Raw genomic sequence first — 24463 nt, forward strand, 5'->3', positions numbered from 1 at the left:
TTTTAAGTTAGAATGGAGATTTAGTTTTAAGAAACAAATATCTTATATAGCTCAAAGAAAAATGTTGTGTTGTATTAAACTACCTGGGGTCAGATAGGGGCCGGTTGGGCAATGCTCCATGCCGATTGTGCCTTGGCTAATCATTTTCTTAGATAATCATCTAAGTATTAGTGGAGTTTCAGCCAAATGTTCTATCATTCGATATAGATTTAACAATAATAAGCTAGGCGGGTTTCATCACTACACTAACGCTTTGGAAATGTCCGTGTTTCTGTGCCGCTGTCTGTTTGTCTTATGGGTTATTGTGCAAGTGACAATTCTTGCATGGGTTGTGCTAATATTGCTTCTGTTTGGGGGGCTGAGGATTTAAGCGTAGTGTTTGCCATGCACTGAACAATTAAGAATGCAATTGCCATTTTACAAGCTTACTTGTCTTTATTGTGTTTTTCTTTATCCTGTTTGTCTTTAACCCCTTAAGGACAATGGGCGATCCCTAAACCCATTGAAAACAATGCATTTTGACCCCGTACATGTACAGGCTTTGTCATTAAGGGGTTAACTGGTATAGATGTCATTTCACAGTTAACCCATAGCAATGCCTGGCTTGTCCACGTCACCCTCCCTTTCAGTGTTTAAAATATATAGATATATAATTACCGTAATTTGAAACTAGTCGGCCACTGCAGTGTTAACCCTGATCTCTTAAGTGGCATTTGAATAAGTAAGCTGAGGCTTAATTCTCATTCATATCTTCCTGCATGTTAAACACACTTTTGTCTTAACAGAAATATAAGGTGATCTCTAGTTAACGTCATATAAACCCCCCACCACCACCGATTAACCTTCTAGAGACGCTCTATTGTCCCACGCAGCCTGCCAGTTAAGTATAAAGTACATATGCATTTATTAACTGTAAGAAAATGCCGCTGCCGTGTGCCACCCCCTCTTTTCTCCCATATTTGTGGCAGAAAAGGCTACCGTTGTATGCAGCTGGAGAGTTTATATGTATCTTAGCCCAATCTACTAGAGAAACCCTGAATCCTTATACTGCCTGTAGTAAACAGAATCACCCTGTCTCAATCCCCCATCCTGGATTAACTCCTTCAGTCCCCTATAGACGTAGCGGTACATCCATAAAACGCGCCTAAAGAAACCCATATGGACATACTGGTACGTCCTGAACTTATTGCAGCGTCAGGGACTCATTTGCTGGCTTTCTGCTGCCCTATCATGAAACCGCTTCATGAAACTTACATTTTTAATTGTGCGATCGAGCATTCACTTCCGGGTCGTATCACTGCTGATGTCCTCAGATGACCTTCCGAGTGACAGGATATCCCCTGCAGGGTCTGTCTAGACCCTGCTGGGATATCTGATCAGTCCTATGAGGCACAGACACAGTGTGATCTCTATGCAAGACTGTGGGGACTTGCATAGGGATCACAGGGAGGAGAGTGAGTGAGAGTAAAACAAATCACTAAAATACAATAAATATTTTTTTTTAAAAAGTGAGCTAAGTGATGCCATTGTGACATCACTGGCATTAATAACATGTTCAAGAGGTGCCTAAGAGGACCTCTAGCCATACTGCACTGATAACAGATAAAAGTGCATTTAAAAAAAAAATACAAAAAATATATTATGAAAAGAAAAAAAAAACCTTTATATCCCACTGCCCAAACAGAAAAAAAATTAAGGATGTCAAACCATTTTGTCCTGGATTCCACTGCACAAGCAGGGTTTCTACCTCGTTGCCGTCAGCTCGGTGTGGTGTTTGAGTAAAGAAAATCGCCTAAAATCACATGATAACGGAAGTTTACTGGAACAAACTGCAATACAACAAAGTTATTTACATGCAATTTAATGTACTTCCTGCAGTACCTCCAGGCGTAAAAATTGATGATTCTGCTGCCATCGCGATGGAATGCGTATTATGGTTACATTTAATGTTTAATAACTTAAAAAGAACAAGCTGATGGCACCAACCATACATCATAAACATGGGCATTGTATGGCAAAACATTCATTTAATACGAGTTATTACTATAATTTGCGCAGTGACCTATAGAGAAGTGCATAATGTGTTCACATTTGCGTCTATCTTGGTTTTCCCTATTCTTCCTCTTAGGGAGGATCTTCTGATCACATCCGGTTTCTTGTTAAGGTGTGAAAGACATTGTGCTTATTCTCTAAATCAGCCGGTCCACCTGACATTTAAAATGAACTGTATCTTTACTCTCGATCTCATTAGAGTAGTTCTAATAACGGCCAATCTCTCATAGGATTTTGGAAGTTGAGGCTTTGAAGAGCGCAACATTCAATAATTAAAGTGAACGCCATATTTTGGTTTGGGATGAAGCCGCTGGGTGCTATGGCATGCCATCGGTAACTGTGCTGCCTGTCAGTTTAGACGTCATCGCTACTACTATCGCCCCACGAATGGCGGATTATCTTTCTCTGATCTGCCCGCAGCTGGCAGGTGTGAGGTGGGGTTGGCAGGACTTTAACCTGATCAGGTGATGGACAGGCTCGAAAATTCACAGCTCAGAAGATCTCTCTACAAGGGTGTAACAAAGAAGAAATGTGGGCGAGTTACATAATAGCAATCTGTTTACTAAAGACCGTTTTTACTGTATTGCAGAGACCTAAAGGTTTCAATGGGAATTTACTGACTCGGTTCCCTGCGCCAAGCTCCATGTAAACAGTGGTGTACATTACACTGAAATCCTATTAGTGAAATTTAGGACTCTGGACCTGGCAAGTGTAATCGCCTTAGTTCAGGCAAAATAGGGATTGGGTTGTTTTTATATTAAACTTGTGCCAAAGTACACAGTTGCTACAACTAGTGTGTTATTAACCGGTAGAACTCGTGCACATTCTGAAGACCACGTGCACCTGGATCTTTGTCCTTTTGGGCTGTTCCATGTTAATTGCGTTCACTAGAATGTTAAGCAGCTAAATCTTTTAAAGATCTGTCTTGTCTGTTCTGCTGACGAACTTTTAATGTTTTGGTTTTTTCCCTCTCTCAACAATCTTTTGCATCACATGACGTGTTCCTGCTAAAAATAATAAATTGTTGCCAGATTCATCGGTGCAAGAAGTTGTTTGTTTCTGTTGGAGGCTTAGTTGTAAAAGTGATCAGTGAAGTTCTATTACCTAATCCTCCTGACTGTCCATAAGCGAGTAGTCCCTCAGCAGGCTGTAATCTGTGCTGAATGCCGAGGCACAGTCTCATGGTATATAACTTTGTTATAACAGGCATTGGTAATTGGTATGCGTTTGTCCGGCAGAATGTTATGGGAGGGTCATTGCTTCCATTAGTGGGAAGTAACATTTATAAGTCATCCTGTACAGCGTTCAAGATCTAATGTGACTTAAGCTTATTGACTTGTGATTCCAGCTGGTGGTTCATTGACTCATGGATCAGAGTAGCCTAACAAACTTAACTTGACCCTGAAATATGTATTTGCATGTTTCTGTGAGTGCATCTCCGATATATACAATGGCAGCCATTGCTCTGAGTAAATATTGATTTTGTGCACTCATAAAAGAAGTGTATGTTTATGTAAATGTCTTCTAACTGATTCTAATAAACTGGTTTGTTCTGTAAAGTTGGCTTTTCAGTTCTCAGATGCGTGGTGCAGACACTCGGAGTTGATTTGTAAACATAACTCACATGAGTGTTTTTTTTTGTTTTTTTTTAACTTCTTTATTACACGGAGAAGACAGAGCATACAGCATAAGAGCAAAGGTACAAATAGACATGGTGACAGACTAGATGTGTACAGGTACAAGTAATGCACAATTCCAATAATACATACAGTGTAGGTAATATCAGCTCCTCAATCACAGAACACCGGACCACAACACAGATACGTCTTGTCCCGCAATGAGATCAGAACCCTGGTATGGGGTGAATACCTTTTAGGACCTGAAGACAATACCACTCTGGTATTGAACGTTTGAAACAGTGACAATCTGGTAGTGCTATCTAGTGTTGCGATAAATGGGGACCAGCGATTGAAAAGATATTTGACCTTGCTCTCATTATGAAGGACAGCTTCGAGCCAGTCCATATGAAACAAAAAGTGCAGTCGCGACAGGGCCGGAGGAAGCAACGGAGGTTGTGGAGCAATCCATTGGGACAATATTGCCCGTTTTGCCACTGCGGAAAGAATGAGCAAGAGAAATTTAGGCCTCGCTACAGGTGGGGGAGTGTGGTCAGGGAATATACCAAAAATAGCCCATTCAACAGATATTACAAAACGAATGCCCAGAGTGTCATTGATGTATGATTGTAGAGCTTCCCAAAATGGGACAATAGAGCTACAAGACCACAAGCCATGCAAAAGATCGGCCTCAGGTAATTGACATTTTAAGCATCGGGAGTGATCCGCTAAGCCCGTTAAAAACCGAAGTTTAGGGGTGACATACGCTCTATGCACAATCTTGAGGAACATTTCACTATAGTCCCTAGAGACCAGGACTTTAGAATTTAACATATACGCCTGAAGAATCCGGTTCGATGTTAGATTTGGAAAATCAGCCCTCCAGGAGGGAAGACCTGCACCGTGGGACTCCCAGTCGATGACAGGTCTGATCAGATTATAGATTGTGGACATCTTGAGCATTATGACGGGGGACAATATCGTTACCTGGTCTAAGGGGTTGTTAGAATTAGCCCCAGAGAGATAAGGAAGCAATGTATTAACATAATTACGAAGTTGAAGGTAGTGAATGGGGTGAACGTTAATAGTAGGGAATTTAGATTGGAGCCGCAATAAAGAGAACAATTTACCCTCACGTGGGTCCAGAAAATCGCCAATGGTGTGACCCCCCCCCCTCCCGGGCCAGGCGTCGAAAGACAACATCCTCCCTCCCATGCTGGAATTGCGTGTTACGGATCAATGGCAGGAATTTAGAGTAGTGAACCTCCAGGCCCAGGCGCCGTCTAACACGCCTTTAAAGTGTGATACAGCAATGGGTTGGAGACAGCCTCTGGGGGTAGGTTAACTTTAGATAGATGCAGGAGAGAGGCCAAAGAAATGGTTGGAGATAGGTGTTGCTCCAGGGTCACATTGGTGAATTTAGACCCGCCACACAACCAATCAGCCGCAAAACGATAGTTAGATGCCAGATTATAGTCCAATAGATTAGGTAAATTCACCCCTCCATTACGAGCAGGCTGTTGGAGTTTAATCAATGCCAATGAAATTCTAGCTTTTTTATCTCGCATGAGTTTTGAAGATGTTCTTAAGAACACCAGGACTGCAGCCATAACTCACTGCTAAAAGGAGACTTCCCATCACATATGTTTACTATCGGTCTGAAAATGTTATACTGTTTATTATTTTAGAACTGCTCTAGTTTTTGTATAAAGGTTTCAGGCAACTTTGTATTAGCCACGTGTGTTTTCTTGGCCAAATCTATAGATCTCTCTGAATCCATCATGTACTGCCTGGGATTAAACTGTAGAATGATTCAGTCTTAATGACCCAGCTGGACATTGATGGTTCAATCCATGGAGGAACGGACGTCGGCCCAAATTATCACAGGACTGACTACCATGGCAGCCTCCCTCCAGGTCTGCCGATTGGGACAAAATCTAAGAATTACAGCAGGATCCCTTATGTCATGGTTCCTGCCATCAGTGTAATTGTTTGAGATATAATTTACCAGATTCACCAGTAAAATGTAGTAACAGAGCGTTGACTTTTAAGGCGGCAGAGAATCTGGTTTTCCCGAGGATTCTGATCACGAACCTTTTGCTTCTGTGTGTCGTTGTGCATTATTGGCTCTTTTGTCATAATGATATCCCCCCCCACCCAAAGTTTAAGGTGTGTCTGCAAGAAGGACCTAGTTTGCCCTGCACTGTATAAGAAAAAAACCAGGCATTTTTTTTGTTGCTGATTAAACTATGCATTATGCAGGGCCAGTCCTTTAAGAAAGAAAGCCATGGATAACCGTTGATAATGGAATTCTGGGGGTTGGGGTGTTCAGCTCCTGTAAATTCCCTCTGTATTGCTTAAACACCACAGTGTTTGCTGTGCTACCCAAACTATTAACGCAACGGCGTATCACTTGCTTTTCCAGCGATACTTAAGGCGGAGGTTACATAAGGTTGTTGCACCTGCGTGAGTTAAACTTTTTTGTTTTTAATTAAGTCTGTTAATGAGAGATCTATTGCTAAACCCCACTTGGCAAGGCTGAGGTTCGTGTACTTCTGATGCCTGGCTGCCTACTGATCTCCAGGTTTAACCCTTTCTATTTCTAGTGTCTGGGAAAATCACTCCGAGGCAGGATATGCTGCCTACATACATTTTTAAATGTGATTGCTGTGTCAGGCATAGTTAGTTCTTTCTCAATAGTAGGAACAAATAACGTGTATTCATTTTACCCAAAGTGCCACTTGAAAAAACAATCCTGTACCTAAAACTAGTTCCTAAAGTCCCTTTTATTTCTGGAATGTGCTTTCATCTGAACGCCAGAGAAACTTTACGCAGGTGGGAATGTTTTCTGACCTTTGCGAGGTAAGGTCACCTTCCATTCTGAAGCTCCTTGCTCGGGGCTGAATGTTAATACGTAATAATTCATCAGATTGCTTGTTCTGTTCAGGCAGGAAAAAAAGCTATTCACAAAGCTTTGAGACAGTGTATTTATAGATCCATATATGAAGCCGTTCTCTTCCTTTCCGGGAACAACTTTTTTATGTTGGATTTTACCTTTGCATGTATTCTGAAGGCATCCGTCCTGTTGCCTTGTACATTATTGGAAAGTCTTCTTCTTCTGTTGTGCACTTTAGCAATGCGTTGGGTGGCTTATATTCACTTTTATTTAGCATTTCATCATTAATTTATTTGTTTGCTCGTACAGGGTGGTGAGGGAGCTCGCAGATCTGCCCTTCTGGATACTGATGAAGTGCTCACGTATTACTATGATGATGTTAGAACCATCTACGACATTTTCCAAAGAGGCGCTAGAGTTTCAAGTAAGTTTGGTTTGTAATTTTACTGTGAACTGTCTACTATATTGTAGTCTTAACAAGCGCTTTGTATCTCTAGCTCACCGGAGTGTGCCATTATGCTCTTTAAGAGCGTCCCGGCTGGGCAGGCAGATATCGTGCATAGCATCAAATGTCTGTCGGATGGCTTTGCCATAGATCATCGTAAGAATGTGGAAAGACACCTGTCTCTAATATGACTATTTTGTTTCCTCCTAGATAATGGGCCTTGTTTAGGGCATAGGAAACCAAATCAGCCATATGAATGGATTTCTTATCAAGAGGTAACGTTTTATATAGGGTCTGTAAAAATAGCTTATATATATACACACACACACACACACACACACACACACACACACACACACACACACACACACACACACACACACACACACACACTTGTTTGGGAAACCGTTTAAATCATAACGCCTCCTTTCTCAATTCAGGTGTTGGATAGGGGAGAGTATGTAGGATCTGCTCTGCTGCACCGAGGCTTCAAACCTTCATCTGAACAGTTAATTGGCATTTTTGCCCAAAACAGACCAGAGGTAAGTGGGTTTTCTGCCTGTGATTTGGGGTGTAAAAGTATGCGATGTGATACCGTATGTTGTATTTGAGTTTCCAGAGAATAACGCTCACGATAACAGCCGTCATACACACTGTTATCTGTTTAGTAGAGTGGTCCCTTAAAATTTTTGTGATGACCCTTCATGGGGGCTTCTGCAGAGTACTTTGAATGCGCATTAAGTACTTTGTTTAAAAGGCTATGTGGGACACTGGAGCATCTCTTAAAACTAAGTAATTTTGATGATCTCTGAATTTTATCTCTGCCATATCCCTAAAAGTCACCACTTAACATAAGCTTCATGACCCTATCAGTCAAACTATGGCCCTTTGGACCTTTTGAAGTTGGGAGTTTAACTTTGGGTGTGTCTAAAGCATGTATACTGGAAGCAATCTGTTAATTATTATTTCTTTTAATTTTTTGGCAAAGATAGTAGAATTGTTTTGCGAATCACAGCATTGTGCAATAAAAAGCTAATTCTAATTCCATTTTACTGTGCATCTGTCTTGTTACATTATTTTTCTTTTTGTTTTGTGCAGTGGACGATCGTCGAGCTGGGTTGCTACACGTACTCCATGGTGGCTGTTCCTCTGTATGATACACTGGGTGCTGAGGCAATCACTTACATCATAAATAAAGGTCTTGACCATTTTTCTTTCGTTTGCATTTTAGTTACAGATGCTTTTTATCACAAGTAAAAAACAAAAAACTGTGTATGGTATTTGGGTGCCTTGAATTATTTTTTTCTTTCTTATATCTAGGTGAAATCTCTCTTGTATTCTGCGACACCCCTGAGAAGGCAAAAGTGTTGCTGTCCAATGTTGAAAAGGGTGATACTCCAGTCCTAAAAACAATCGTTCTCATGGAACCATTTGACAGTGATCTTGTAGAGAGAGGGCAAAAGTGTGGCGTGGAAGTGATCAGCCTGAAAGACATAGAGGCAAGTAATAAGCCAGGGCTGGGGATGCAGAATGCAGGTATACTTAGACGCTCGTACCAATTTATGTGAATGAAGGTCTTCACATCGTGTTGTTCCAGCAGAAACAACTAAGAATATTATATGGGTTACCTGCAGAAACACGTGTGTAAGCATTTATAATGGCCACCAGATAGTATACTTACAACATGTATGTTGGTATGTAAAAACAAGGCAATGAAGCACTTTGTCAAATTTGGAATTTGTCAATAAGGTTTCTAAGCTTAAAATTAGCTTTTCATTTGGTTATTTATGTTTTTGTTTTTTTAGAATGAGGGGAAGGCAAACCGAGTGGCGCCAAAGGTAAGCCAAACTCAATGGGATTTTGTCAATAGTGACTTATATGTATGCCATATAGGCTCTCTAGACTGTTATACAAATTAAACGAAAAATAATGCAGAAAATATTAATGTGCATGTCACATGGAGAGGTGATTTGGAGTTTTCTCCCCAACAAATTGCTTTTGTGCAATCCAGGGAGGCCTCCGCCTGTCTACAAGGAACAGAACCTCTTTTCATTTAATCAGGGAGGTTGCAGTGAGATGATAAACGTGATTTACGTCTCTTGATCTGTGTCCTCTGATGTTTGGGATGCTGTTGTGGTTTTGTAGTTAGTCTTCTATCTGCACACAGAAACTTGGCGTGCACCTTGTAGGATAAGCTAACGCCATTATATCTTCCTGTTTATGGTATACAGGATTGTTAAACACCAAAAAACCATCCACATATTGACCAATTTGTGTGATTAAGGTTTATCTAAAATATGTCAAATCAGGACTCGGCTTGTGTGGTTGTGTTTTGGAACAAATAAACGTGATGTGCCAATTTTGCCAGTGATCTGATAGCAAACAACCTGTACCTTTCTGGTAATAATTACAGGTGTCATTAGCAGTACATGTCAATACGTACAACTACAAAAATATACTTGTGTGTCAATTCTTTGGGCTTACTGTGTTTCTGAGAACTATAATGGGTGGCAAATAGATTATCTCGCTATTTACAATTCTGCATTTAAATGTTGGTTCCAATTGGCGCACAAGAAGCAAAATGAGGAAGATATACCCTATTTTGGTTGGAATTATGCATAGGGCAATATCAAAACTATTCTTAAAATGAGGCTGGGGATATGTGTGACGTTAGGAGGTGGAATTTGGCTTCTATAGCATTCACATATCTGCCTTTTAGGCTGCCCTGTACTAAATCGCCTTTACCAAAAGTGTCACTGCGCCTCTAGACTGCCAGGTATAGGGAATTTCAACTGTGTTGCCACATTGATTATGGATAAATGTGTTGCTCACAATGTTGTTCCTGCATTCAGCAACTAAGAATGTAACCTATTTGGACCGTTAAGGGACTGGTCACAGCGGATTGTGGACATGTGGCTGGATTCCAACACGTCTAAATTGACTGTTATGATTAAAAAGTGCTTAGGATGATTAAATAGTGCTCAGGAGTACTTGGCATTTACCGCACTCTATACATTGGCATTATGCCCTTTCGTGATGCAGCCCCACAGTATGCAAAGGGGATGTGATCCTCCTTACTGCTGCAATAGCAAACAGCTGTTCTCTCTCTATAGATCAGGCCTATTGTTACATATTGTAACTGAATTCATACATTCTCCTAAGTATCCGTCTGAAATGGAAAATCATAAGTATTTATCTCAATAATGTCTTTAGTAGATTATCTTCAGTGGAAAAAAATCTCACAAATGGCCAGTTTAGTGTACCCGAGACCCCCAGTCACTCTGGGAGTACTTTTTTTTTATATGCATTCTTCTTAAACAAGAACCAAAACAAAAGTAAAGCTTTTAGCTGACAGAAGTTGCGGTCCTGCTGCAGTGGCTGTCCTCCGCATCCTCTGTTCTTCAATCCGTTGTAGGATAAAGCTTTAATTACAATCAATGAGTGCTTTCCACGTGTTAGTGCGGGGACCTGAATAGACCCCTTTTTCTCAGTGTTCAGGTATATCAAGTGTTTTTAAGGGACCACACAGCTTTTGGATGCATGAAAGTTCATATAATGGCTGGAGTGTCCCTTTTTAATTTAGCTTTTTTTTTTTTTTTTTTTTTTTTAAATGGAGTAAATGTGGTTTTTACATAGGGCCTAAAATGAAAATTATAAGGTGAAATATATACTTATATTATGTTGAATGATGCAAATAATAAATTTAATAATAACAAATATATATATTTTTTGTTTTCTTTTAGCCTCCACAACCAGAAGACCTAGCAGTCATTTGTTTCACTAGTGGTACAACAGGTATTCTCTTGAGCTACTTTTATATCTGCAATAGATACCTTTTTGTGTATTTATTGCACTATTTCTCATTTCATTATTTAAAAGGGACACAACTAGTGGTGGAAATTTCCATAAAGAAAGTTTATGCAAGAGAGTACAAGGGGAAAAAAATCTGATTTTCCCTATAACTTTTAATAGAAAATAGCTGTGAAATCTTTCAATGTTTTGTGTCCTGTAATGTCTTTAGCTGTCTTACCAACATTTCCAAAAGTAAACCATAAACAATTAACAGAGTGTATTCCAAAAATATAACCATGGCAATGGATGCACAGAAATACAATAATTTGAAAATAGTTTTATTATGGGGAGTGGTATCCGAGCAGACATATAATTTACATATAATTTTAGACTTGCTGGTAATGTGTGTAATGTTTCCTGACTTATACACATGTATGTGTTTCCCAAAACGAAAATAAGGAAGCCACTAATGGAAAAACAATGCATTTATTTATAGATGGTGACACATAATTATACAGTGATCCGGGTCTTTGTGAAATACTGGAAGCAAGACTTAATTATATATTCTGCTTTCTGTTCTATTCCATTCAGTTAGTGCATGTCTTGTGTCTTCTGAAATTACAGCACTAGTTAAATGGGTAATTTTGCATTCCAGTCACCAGTGGCCTCTATTACTAACTTGGACTGTGTATAAACACCATATTGTAAATGGAGGAGGCTGTTTTTGCAAAAAAGATGTAATGAAATAGTGCAATTGTAATGACAAATCATTTTAATAACATTTTTACACAAACCCCGTATATGGCTAGAATCCAGTTCCCACTTCTGCTTTTGCTTGTTCCTTTGCTGCTGGGCATCGTTTAGCTCAAGGCGTACTAGCCCGTCCTGCAGGAGCTCCAGCGTTTCTTCTGGATTTCAGAAAAAAAATCTGATTAATGACAATTTAACGTGGAACTCGTGTATAGCAATGGCTTCAATGCATAGCTTGTTAAAAGTAAACCAGTTACGAGAGAAACTGTAAATATGATCGCCAACTTCATTTCATAATTAGTGAAAATTCTTCACGGTCTACATGTTTTGCCTTCGTTACTGTTTTTTAATTCAGGAAATCCAAAGGGAGCGATGATTACACACAAGAACATTGTGAGCAACAGCGCAAGCTTTATGAAAGTAACGGAGGTACATTTTTTTTGTTTTTTTGTTAACCTTATACGGCCTGGTCGTAAACCATAGAACATACCGTGTCAGTCTTGGAACATGTACGTGTCTGTCTTGGAACATGTACGTGTCTGCGACTAATGAATGTCAATGGACTAATTCCATTAAGGATCAGCTCAGTGAGGTGTTGGAACAAGGGAAGAAACCCAAAATATCACGACTGACAACAATGCACGAGTCCCGCCCCCCCCCCCCCGATTGGAACAGAATAACATTTTCTGATGCTAAAATACTTTATTGCCCTCAGCACTGTATATAGTGTAGTGCTCAAAGAATGTATTTTTCAATGAGTCTTCCTTTTGTTAATTTAATTGAGGAATGGAGAAATTAAAGTTGAACAAGTACATGGCAGAAATGTAGAAAATTCTGTTGTCCAGAAGTCATGATCTTGTTTAGCCAAAGTAGATTAGTTGTGAGTAGCACATACCCGGACCCCTGCGGTATTGGCGGATATATTAAAAATCCCTTCTACTTGTTGTTCAGAATGTGTCATGTTGTTGACTGTTTTCCAGCATAATTCTCTTGGACAACAGATTATGCAGTCCAAAGTTTTTCTAGTTTTTATATAATTCTATTTACATTTTAAGAAGTTGGTTTTCTGCTTTGATGTATTACGTTTTTTTGTCTTGGCGATTCTCTCATGTTTTATAATGTCTATAATATATAAGCTGTTTTTCCCTTTTTCTATGTAAAATATTTTATATTCTGCTTAAATGCTTCCCTCTTGCTGTTCCGTATTGTATAAATTATGTTTTTGTGTAAGGTGGCTATGGTGGTTCTTGGCAATTCTACTTTGTGATTTTATATTCTGTCTACAGGTTGCTATCAAGACAGTTTTTCTTTACTTGCAGTGAATTTTACCCTCTTGTTTTTATTGTACATACAAAATAGTATAGAACTCGTGTCTGCCAATTACATTTTTTGACCAGAAATCTCTGCTGCAAAACCGCACACCTGATGGGTTTAATCTTATTTACAGACCATCCGGATTAGTGTCCATCCATGTACCATTGATTGCATATCCAGTCTTGATATGTCCCACATTAAACATTTAAGATTAACTCTGGGCGACACAATATTTGTTGTTCATTTGGTAACAATGATTAAATTACCTACTATACAGAGTTCTGAAGGGAAATGATAAAGTCAACAAGAGTGTATTTTCATTGTAGCTGAAAGAGATTCTGTTGCATGAATGATAAATTGAAGCAGATGTGACCCTGAGCCGTTGGTGGAATTATGGAAATGGTGTAATTCAAATCAACATACCAACGATTGCTCTGTGATTCAACTCCACTCAATTATGCTTTTCTCCTCTTTGCGCTTCTCTACCTCCTCTTGCGCAGGGCTTGGTGTTTCCTTCTACTCGGGATGTTCTGATCTCTTTTTTGCCGCTGGCCCATATGTTCGAGAGAGTGGTGGAGGTAGGCGTCTCTGTTATTACATGTTTAGCCACTTTTGTTGTATCTTCCAGAGCTTGCTTACTCTGAACACCAGTGATATACACATTTCCTATTTGCCTCTGGCACACATGTTTGAAAGACTGGTCCAGGTAAGAATCTGTAGAAAGTAATTAGAAGGCGCATAGACTAGCTATGAGGTAGGTAGTGAATAGACATAGTAGAACAGAGCCTTGTTATCTCAGCTCGATTTATAAAAGAGACTTCAGTGTTTTGACGACCATTGAATCATATCAATCTACTCATTTCAGTTATCACCACCCAGCACTGAAACCTTATTATCTTTATGGACTTTACTACCAGTTGCCTTCCGAAGCAGCGGTACTTTCCTATATCATTGGATTAACTAGTTGGTATATCAAGGCATATAACATAATGCTGGAAAAACAGTTGTGTTCTAGAACCCCACTTGTTGATTTGTTAACAAAAGACTGAGCACATTTTCCCCACTAAATATGAGATTTAGAGTTTACATAAAAACTAAAATTAAGCCAATAATGATGGTTTCCTTCAAAAAATCTGAGCTCCTAAGTTTTGATATAATTGCTATTCCATAATTTGTATTTTTTTAAAAAAATGTATTTCAGGTGCTTTTCCACCGTTAACAGCACGGGTTTTTTTTGACAGTTTATTCTCATAAGAGCTTGAGTTTGTGAAGCCTGAATTTAGAAACTTGGCATGACAGCACATAGGAACCATTCTGCCCATCTAGTTTGCCCCTTTTTCCCTCATATACAAACTCAAACCTTAATTAGTCCTTGATCTAGTATTTTGTGTCATCAGACACTTAAGTATTTCTGGCAAAAAATGTTAGATTAAAGAGTAGATGGAACAAAGCATTTTAAATGGCCTTCTGTATACCATGCGGTTTCTGCAAGTACATTTCACTTGAGTTGGGTTTAATCGCTACATAATGAATTGTGGATTGGGTGTATCTCACACACAATTTAATAAACCCTAATGTTTCGAGTGATTTAAGCCAATTTTAATGGTGCTCGTTCGTTATAACACACGTCTCTCCCGTTTGTAGTGCGTTGTGATTTGTCATGGGGCTCGGATTGGTTACTTCCAAGGAGACATCAGATTGCTAATGGATGACTTGAAGGCCTTACAACCCACAATTTTCCCTGTAGTGCCCCGGCTCCTGAACCGTATGTTTGACAAAGTAAGTGCAAAGTGATCATCTTTGGGAAACTGAAAACTAAAGGCTGATCCTATTGTGTAAATCCTCAAAGCCATTCTTTCTGCATTAGATCTTCGGACAGGCTAATACTCCTATGAAGCGGTGGATGTTGGAGTTTGCCTCCAAAAGGAAAGAAGCAGAACTGCGCAGCGGCGTTATACGAAACAATAGTTTTTGGGATAAACTCATATTTCACAAAGTTCAGGTAAATCCCTATTTTTCTTTGAAATGCTAGACTTTTTCTTGTTCTTGTCGTTTCTTGGATAGTGGATATTTTTACTTGCCGGTGGCAGAAAAACACTTCCATTGAAATCGCCCTGCAATGTTTGCCAAAAAAAAAACCTAAAAACTGGCGCTGACTGGTAGAAGGTATATTGTGTCAGGAGACGTGCAAGGGGTGCATTTGGCTGAATAGCTGGAGGGGTGGTCAAAGGGGCAGAATGCATATGAGGGACTCTAAAGAACCGCCCCATGCATTGACAAAGGGGATACCACAGAAATTTTAAAGGGTCTACTCGGTTATGTGTATTAAAGTGCACGTGATGGCCGCCATGTGCCATTAATTACCTGAGAAAATAACCCATTCCAAATAGGATTAAATACTTAAGTGATTGTTTCACGACCGCAAAAGCCCTATAAGAATATGTACACGGTACCATCGTATAAACCAGTAGAGCAAGACAGCTGGGAGGGGGTACTTGCAGTACTAGAATGCAGATGCTGGAGGTGTGTGCGTGTTACAAACACGCTGTGAGGTGGGGCTCGTTACATATATTTAGGGTTTCACCGTGTAGCAGGAAAGTGGTTAAACAGGACCATCACTTTTTACCCTAGGCCCTTTGTTTACCATTGTAGCCAAAGGCGTGTCCTGATGAAGAGTTGAATATATAATCTAGGGTTTTTATATTTTTAACACCTTATCTGCCATGCACACCCAGCAAACCTTCCCTAAAAGTGCACACACCGTGTTCAGCATGTATCATTGTTTGAGGTCGGCATGCTGCTTGGATCTCTGATACTCTTCTGACTTTTTCCTTGTTCTCTTCAGGCCAGCCTTGGCGGAAAGGTGCGGCTAATGGTAACTGGAGCAGCGCCTGTTTCTCCCACCGTGTTGACGTTCTTGCGTGCGGCGTTGGGTTGTCAGGTAGGTCGGTTTTAGTAGGATCAGGTTCTACTATATCATGTCTTCCTAACTGAACGCTGCCTGGGATTGCAAGCATGGTGCACACGAGGTTTGAGAAGAACCTAGGGTGCAATGTTCTCTATGATTTAATAGTTTGAAAACAGATCTGCAGCTGCATATGTGCTCCTCGTTTACAAAGGGCTGTAAGTGGGATCTCCACAGTCCTGTCTGCCATCTGTAAATAAATTTATTTTCCCCTGATTTGGTATTCTTTAACGAATATCGCTTCCTTCTAAAACTGTGAGTCTGGAAACTCCCCTCAGGTTGGGATTCCATGAAAATGTATCAACATCTTCTCGTACTAACCACATAATGCCTTGGAATAGATTATGTGCTGGTGATGTTGGGTCGGATTGGGCTTCAATAATGAAACTATAGTAACATTAGGTGTTTCAGTGTTAACTAGTCTGTTACATATTGCCGTTTGGTGTGACCAATCCCCATATATACCCATATAATAATGTTAGGTTTCTTACCATGCGTTGTTTAGTTAATTTGATTTTATAACGGGGGTTATTTTACCCAACACATAGCCTGGGTTGCTAGGAACAGTGGGCGTTCAGACTATTGGAAGGAAGACAAGATCTAAATCTACACAAGATTTAACAGGGTTCTGCTTTTATGAGATTGCCTTAGTAGTATTATAGGTGGTGTAGCTATTTTTAACATGGGCTAGACCAGGGGTGGGCAATTAATTTTCCCATGGGGCCACATGAGAAATTGGAATGGTTTTAGAGGGCCAGACCTCTACAAACTACAAACTCCGAAGCCTTGTCCATTTTGTTAACTTATGTGCTGTTTAATAAAGTTATTCAAGCCTACGTCATTGGTAGAGGTGCTTGAATAAGTAAGGCCTGAATAACTATTAGCACAGCACAGAAGTGAACAAAATGAACAAGGCTTCGGAGTGCATACCGTATTTTTCGCTCTATAAGACGCACCTGCTGATAAGACGCACCTAGATTTTAGAGGAGAAAAAAAAGGAAAAAATATTTTGAGCTAAAAAATGGGCTAAAATATTTATTACAATAACTGAATAAGCTATGAACACAGTAAGACACACGCATTAAGACACACACAGACACAGTAAGACACACACAGACACAGTAAGACACACACAGACACAGTAAGACACACACAGACACAGTAAGACACACACAGACACAGTGAGACACACACAGACACAGTGAGACACACACAGACACAGTGAGACACACACAGACACAGTGAGACACACACAGACACAGTAAGATACACACACACACAGTAAGACACACACACACAAACACAGTAAGACACACACACACAAACACAGTAAGACACACACACACAGTAAGACCTCCCTCCCTAACCCCCCTTCTCAGTATCTCCCCTCTAACTCCCTAACCCCCCCTTCTCAGTATCTCCCCTCTAACTCCCTAACCCCCCCTTCTCAGGATCTCCCCCCCCCGCCCCGGTCACTTACCTTAAACTCCTGTGTTGGAAGCGTGAGGCGTTTGTCTCGGGTGCCGGCGCTTCACTGCTGATCGCCGGCGTCTGACGTCATATGCCGGCGCCCAGCGTAAAGCGCCGGCACCCGAGACAAACGCTTCCAACACAGGAGTTTAAGGTAAGTGACCGTGGCGGGGGGGGGACACCGGACTCATTGGTGAGTCACCAGGACACTCTTTGCGGGCCGGTCCGAGCTATTCAGCGGGCCGGATGTGGCCCGCGGGCCGTGCTTTGCCCAGGTCTGGTCTAGACTATCCAGATTTGTAATTGTTCTAAATGTGTAACAAGTCATTGATGATGTGCTACCTTAAGTAGAAGTAAGACAAGGTTAATAACGCCCTGTTGTATTCCCTCCTGGGAACCACAGGAAAAGTGATGTTTGAAAGTGGGAGTTCAACATCAAGGCTGGAGTATGTCACTGGCTTATACCCTTTTTGTCACCAAGAGGCCATGACTGACCTCAGGTCGTTGTGAGAAATGTTTATCATCTTCCCAGTTTATCCAGAATGTATATTACTATAGAAAGGTTATAGACAGTCAGAAGAGTACACTTTTCTTAAGGAAAGTCTTTTTTCCAGAAATCACAATAGCCCTGGAGTAAAACATTGAACTTTACGTCAAATAATTCTCAAGGAAGCCTTTGAGTTCATAATCAAATAATGAAAGAAATTGTTCTTCGTTATAGTTTGCTGAAATGGTCAGGATTCATTTTCCTAATTTATATTTCACTAACGGCAGTATTTGTTTGCCAGTTTTACGAAGGTTACGGTCAGACGGAATGCACAGCCGGGTGTTCTCTGACTATTCCTGGAGACTGGACTGCCGGTAAGAGACTCTTTTATCTGGATAAGCTGTTCTGTTTTACTGTTTTTCATTATTTTTAATAAGTAGATTAATGTGAATGTTATGGTTTGGTTTCACCACAGGGTTTATTTACTAAAGCAGTAGTCTGCAGATATGTTGGATTAAGAGTTCTTGTTTCATCTTGCTAACTTCACTATGAAAAATTAAGGACTGACCCCATCAAGCTTCTTCTGCATGAGGACAGCTGGTCCGGCATAACTCCGTCCAGGAAAATCTCATTGATATACCTGTGCTTTGTGCTGGGCCAGTCCTTTCTTTGACTAGTGAAGCTGGTGATTTGGGATGAAAACTACCACAAATTCCACCCTTTAGTAAATCTAATTATTTGTTGGCCTTTGGTTACAGTGTGTGTGGGGGGGCTTTTGGGTTTTTAATTTAAACAAAGTATTGTGTGTGTGTGTGTGTGTGTGTGTGTGTGTGTCTCTTTGTCATTCATGGAATTATGTCCTTATTTGTTAAAGATATTTATTTGTGTAGTAAGCTATTTGCAACCAGACGGGTTCTAATAAAGCACTGGCAGCTTTATTAGAGCAGCATCTTTTTTCAGAGATGTATGACATGGTACCCTGCCTCTCTCTAATCTTACCAGGTCACGTGGGGGCACCAATGCCCTGCAATCATTTGAAGCTTGTCGATGTGGCAGAAATGAACTATTTTGCAGCTAAAGGAGAGGGTGAAGTGAGTACAATTTATCCTTCAAACCATGTGTGTGTTTTGTGTGTCGTAACCACCATTTGACCTTACTGCATTTACAATAGCAACAGTTATGTGTAACCTTCTGATATCAAACGACTATTGCAGTATTTTAGTGGGCTAACAATATAAGGTATTCTTAATGGAAAATAGATATCGTTTAGTAGTCTGCCCAGTGGGTGACGCATGCGTCTTAAACTAGGATCTTCCTGCGATTGAGAGAGAACTGGCAACCCTAGACATATGTTTCTACTTATCAGTGTCTAACAAGGGTCGATCTGCTTACACTCTGCTTCCCCCCTGTGTAATGTCCCCTATGAGCTAAAACCATCCCCACCTGATAAGACAAACGCTGTCCATTCTCTGCACCTGAAACAAACGTGTTGTTTGTGTGTACATTAGCAGCAGGTGCGCTGTAGGAAATAGCCATAAACAATGGGTTTTATTGTAATCTTCTGGTCCGCTTCACTGACATCTGGGATTCCCCATTCTTTTGTGCAGAGGGAATTTGCCATTTAAGTATTCATTCCGCACATGTATGCAGTGCGAGAGACTGAACACAATGTTGACATTCTGTGAGTGTACGCGTGCCTTGTTAGCCTTGGCTCTGTTGGCATGAAGTTAAAAGCTGAAAGCGTTATACTGACAAGCGCATTGAACCGATAAAATGTTACACAACCTAAGGTGTTATAATTAGGTGGAGGAGACCTTTATGACCAACGATACACATACTTTAGCTGTAGTTCCGTTTAGATCTGCACCATGTTGGCTCTGGAACTGTTTGAGGGAAATCTCAATTCGCACCTTATTTAGGGACGCAAAATAATCACTACTACAAGAATAAACACGCTGGATGACCATAGGCACATAAGTAGTGTTCATTTCTGTGTTCTAGTTCCTGTTAGGAGCAGCATTAAATCTAACCAATGTGTTTGTTCCTAGGTTTGTATCAAAGGGTCGAATGTGTTTCAAGGCTATTTAAAAGATGATGAGAAGACTGCAGAAGCTTTAGACGAGCATGGTTGGCTGCACACTGGCGATATTGGAAAGTGGTTACCAGTAAGTACCTTGACACCTTTTACATAGTTTAAATCTTAGCACAAACACGCACTACTGACACAATGTTAGCTAGAAACAGGGATGATGATGGGGTGGGGGGGTTTATAGTTTCTAGTACTGCAGTGTTGCGGTAGGAAGGTTGGGTTAAATTCTAGGTGGCAGTATTGTAAGCGTGTTAAAAGAAGGGATTCTTGAATACAGAACAAAACTTTTGTAAAAAGTCTTAAGCACGAGGCTCTTGGGGGGAGGATTTAGCAATACGGTCAGAAATGTACTGGTGTATAGATTTGCAGTGGACACTGTGTGTCTTTGGACCTGATTACTATGGTAATAGAAACCAAGTGGCCCTCAAGTAGCCTCAAAGTGGGGTAACTGATGAGGAATAACAGATTAGACAGACCATTCAGAGATCTGTATTTAGGATAAACTGAAGCTGATATTTGAGTGATAAGGTGGGTTGACTGACAGAGTTGCATTAGTTAGCACATAAAATGCTGACTTGGCATGCGATCCAGAGCATTATGCTTTTATTAAAAGAAGAGTTATTGGAGAAAACACTACTGGACAATGTATTATATCCTGTTATGGAACATACTGGTAAATGGTCTCGGTGAGTGCTTTCTGATGGAAACTCTTCATCTTTAGATAATATTGCAGGTGGTTGGTGTAATACATTGCTAATATTCACTGCCATGGCCATTTTGTTTCTTCTAGAATGGTACATTAAAGATCATTGACCGGAAAAAGCACATATTTAAATTGGCTCAGGGAGAATACATAGCCCCTGAAAAAATTGAAAATGTATACGTACGAAGTGAAGCTGTGGCCCAGGTTTTTGTGCATGGAGAAAGTTTACAGGTAACACTTTTTTTGTAGATATTTTTATTGTTTTGACCTGTTTGAAAGATTATGCCATTACCAGAATAATAATTCTCCCCAATTATCTGTTTAAGGCTTTCTTGGTTGGAATTGTGGTGCCAGATCCAGAAAATGTGATGAACTGGGCAAAAAAGAGGAGATTTGAAGGATCTTATGAAGATCTCTGTAAAAACAAGGTAATATGTTTATTGTGATTGTATATATACACTTGGCCTGATCCTACTAATTGAGGATGAGTCCTAGTTCTGAAGGGCTTTATATACGTTCTTGTGTGGGGTAGTAGACTGTCCTTTTGAGCAGAAGTAAATGTATAGAACAGCATACCCCTGAATTAACATTTTGGCAACACGTTGGAGATACCCTTGTTATGTGCATATTAGTTTTGATGCAGTTCAGTTTGCCACAACATTAGTTTTGATAGGTGTCACAGACTTTAATTTGTTTCTCTATCATTTTTATTTCTTAACAGGATTTTAAAAACGCTGTCCTAGAAGATTTTCTGAAACTTGGAAAAGAATCTGGTTTGAAAAGCTTTGAGCAAGTGAGTATTTTAATTACATTATAACACCAAACCTGCACTTAAGAGTAACTTTGGAAGTTTTTGGAACACAAGAAACACGGTAATTTAGAGCTTTTTGAGTTTTGTTATGCATCTGTATTGTATATAACCAGAGCCAGTGTTGGTGTTACATTCATATACCGTATTGTCTCGGATATAGGCTGCACCCGAATATAGGCCGCACCCTAAAAGTTTGGTGCTTTTTTAAAGAAATTTTTTTAATAGATATGCTGCCACTGCAGCCCCCCCCCCCGACTTACCAGAGCAGACTCCCAGGTGTCTTGCGGGGCCGGCAGGGGGACATCTACGCAATACAACTTCCGGTGCCAGCACTAAGTGGATATGCCGGTACCGGAAGTTGTATACGCGTATTGTGTAGATGTCCCCCGTCGGCCTTGCAAGACACCTGGGAGTCTGCTCTGGTAAGTCTTGGGGGCAGAGGTAAAACGCAGACGTTCAGCGGAGACTTTCACCGGCTGCGGCGATGCGCGTAAACGACCTCTGTTGCCGGCACGTCTGCACGATGTGCTTTAACACTCTCCCTTGCCGGGACTCCCCTTGTGGGAATTCCTGGCAAGGGAGATTGTTAAAGCACATCGTGCAGACGTGCCGGCAGCAGAGGTTGTTTACGCATGCATCGCTGCAGCCGGTGAACCTCTGCGCGACGCGCTTAGACAACCTCCCGTGCCGGCACTCCCCCCGTGGGAAGTGCTGGCAGGGGAGGCTGTCAGAGCGTATCAGATAATAGGATACGGGTTCCCTGTACCGCTGCGGGGGATCTGTATCCTAACCCTGCTGCCTGCCCGACGCCCGGAACTGCATGTCCCGGGCGTCGGGCGCTAGACCCCTGATATAGGCCACACCCCCACTTTAAAGACTTAAAGTGGGGGGGGAAAGTGCGGCCTATATTCGAGCCAATACGGTAAATCTAAACAACATCGTGGAGCAGAAAAAATGCAAAACTAATTGTTTAAGTATTGACTTTATGGGCAAACAATGAACGATCCAGGTTGCCGCTTCGAACAGCATGTGGTCAATTGGTGGGAGGACTACTCCAAGGTAAAGCAATTCAAGGTGAATAATTTAGGATTATGAAGTCCTTATTAAGCACAGTATTATGAAGGACTGAATCATTACGTGAAGTTAAGGACTATGTGATGTATGTGTCTGCTAATCAGTGGTTTGGTGAATAAAACTGTTATTCCTTTCATGTAACCAGTTGATGATTTCTTTTGCTTGCAGGTCAAAGATATTGTTTTGTATCCAGAAATGTTTTCAGTTGAGAACGGCCTTCTGACACCTACACTGAAAGCAAAGAGACCAGAGCTCAGAAAGTACTTCAAGACGCAGATTGAGGAATTGTACGCCAACAACAAAGTATAATTTAAGAGAACAGCTGGAGTGCCCAAACTGAATTTGTCACCGGTTAGCTATTCACAACAGCAAACAAAAGGATACTGGCCATAGGAATAGTGCAAAGACATGCCTAAAATGCCTTACTGCTCACCTGCAGCTTTGCACGGTGGTCTCGAGTCTTTGAGTAGGCCTTAAAATGTGAAGGACAGCTAGGTGTGTATACATTACCTTGACTTCCCTAACACAACAGTAATTCTCTGAAATCTGTGTATTTTTAGCCTCGAATTGTATGCTTCTTATCAGTTTATCAGGTGTTTTGTTACAAGTTGACTGAGCCAACTGTAATTCAACGTATCAAATGGCATATGTGAGGAACTTCTGTGGAACGTGCTGTAAAATAGGTTTGAATAGGTTTTGAAGTTTTTTGGATTTGCAAAGAACACTATGTGGATGATTCTTCTTAAAAATAGAAAACACAATTCTCTCAAATTTGGGGTAGGTTGTACATACACGAAGGAAAGCATGCAAGGCATCATTTCTTTGCAAATCGCCATCAGATCTAGTTTTACTTTTTTGTTTGTACACTGTATGCTGAATTAATATTAACACGAAATTAGTCATTTTAAACTGATAATATTTTGACCACTGTTTTATAAAAAAAAAAATGAAAAACCAAAAACATGCCAGAATAACTATATTTGAAATTTAGAATGTTATTACTCCCATAATTTCCGATTTTCCCTCTTGTCAGAAAGCTGCTAGGTCTTATTTCCCCTTACCAGACTCTATAAGCTTAAGTCTTTATAAGTGCAATTATTGCTGGTATTCTGAATAGTTGGAGACAGAAGAGTATCTGATATATATTTTGTGGGGTAAAAGGGAAATGTTCTACACCACCACCACCTTTTAATGGTTTTAGGTTGTCTTTTCACAATCGTAACTGCAGGTCACAAGGGAGTTGTAACAAAAACAAGCACAACAATGGTTTGCACTAAAGCCCTGTGTGATTCCAATGCACTGTAGACTAGGGTGATCTCATTTATATCAAAGTAACTGCACAAAGTATCTTTTTATCCAGACTAAATTGTGACTATTTACATGGAAATGTTTGCTAAACGGTGTGGATCTTTGTTGTACAAACCAAATGCTCTCAGTCCTGTTTCCTTGTACATCTGTCAGAGTAAAAATGTAATGTATAAAATGATGAAGGAAACCAAATAAACAATTATGATATTGTAAAGATGACTGTTCTTTGTGTGGATTTGATTGGTAAACATACAACATGGAATGTCTGCATGGCTATACAATAATACATGTAAACATGTTTAGTAGATTTTTATGGCAGGATTCAATAAAAGTGAGGCGCCATGTGAACTAGTGCATTGGATTTCATTTGCTGGACACACAAACTGCTTACAGATGAAGGAAAGGCTGGCTATGTGCTGCTGGGAAAGGAGAGTGGGGTCACGTCACCCCCACGGAAATGTGTGTGGTTGCCTCCTGCATGTCCAGTGAATTGACTACTGCTTTAGCGTATAGCCAATACTGTATGCCTGACTTAATTTTAGTAAATTCAAGCTCTGTCGCATTCCTTTATATTTGGAGGGTTTTTTTTGTTTGTTTTTTTAAACCATGACAGTCATCACTATGGGGAGTTAATTAACTGCCCCTACACCTTAACACCCTGTAGGATATCCCCAGACATTACTTACTTGGT

General features: G+C 40.4%; 1 protein-coding gene across 3 annotated transcripts in view; it reads left to right on the forward strand.

Moving 5' to 3' along the window:
- Positions 1–23986, forward strand: part of ACSL1 (acyl-CoA synthetase long chain family member 1) — a 36084-nt gene extending 12098 nt beyond the window's left edge. For 2 of the 3 annotated variants that reach the window (XM_053459314.1, XM_053459295.1), the window contains exons 3-21: positions 6874–6988; positions 7220–7284; positions 7450–7551; positions 8108–8207; positions 8330–8508; positions 8815–8847; positions 10753–10804; positions 11907–11980; positions 13366–13443; positions 14510–14644; positions 14733–14867; positions 15711–15806; positions 18089–18161; positions 18790–18878; positions 19836–19952; positions 20667–20810; positions 20906–21007; positions 21301–21372; positions 22633–23986. In XM_053459314.1, coding sequence (XP_053315289.1) covers positions 6874–6988; positions 7220–7284; positions 7450–7551; positions 8108–8207; positions 8330–8508; positions 8815–8847; positions 10753–10804; positions 11907–11980; positions 13366–13443; positions 14510–14644; positions 14733–14867; positions 15711–15806; positions 18089–18161; positions 18790–18878; positions 19836–19952; positions 20667–20810; positions 20906–21007; positions 21301–21372; positions 22633–22773 — 1902 coding nt within the window. In that variant the 3' untranslated portion in view covers positions 22774–23986. Of the gene's footprint in view, positions 1–6873; positions 6989–7219; positions 7285–7449; positions 7552–8107; positions 8208–8329; positions 8509–8814; positions 8848–10752; positions 10805–11906; positions 11981–13365; positions 13444–13493; positions 13572–14509; positions 14645–14732; positions 14868–15710; positions 15807–18088; positions 18162–18789; positions 18879–19835; positions 19953–20666; positions 20811–20905; positions 21008–21300; positions 21373–22632 lie in introns of all 3 variants that reach the window. The other variant, XM_053459305.1, reaches the window with a different exon arrangement.
- Positions 23987–24463: the final 477 nt, after the last annotated feature.

The sequence above is a fragment of the Spea bombifrons genome, chromosome 1 (genome assembly GCF_027358695.1).
Source record: "Spea bombifrons isolate aSpeBom1 chromosome 1, aSpeBom1.2.pri, whole genome shotgun sequence".
Taxonomy (NCBI): Eukaryota; Metazoa; Chordata; class Amphibia; order Anura; family Pelobatidae; genus Spea; species Spea bombifrons.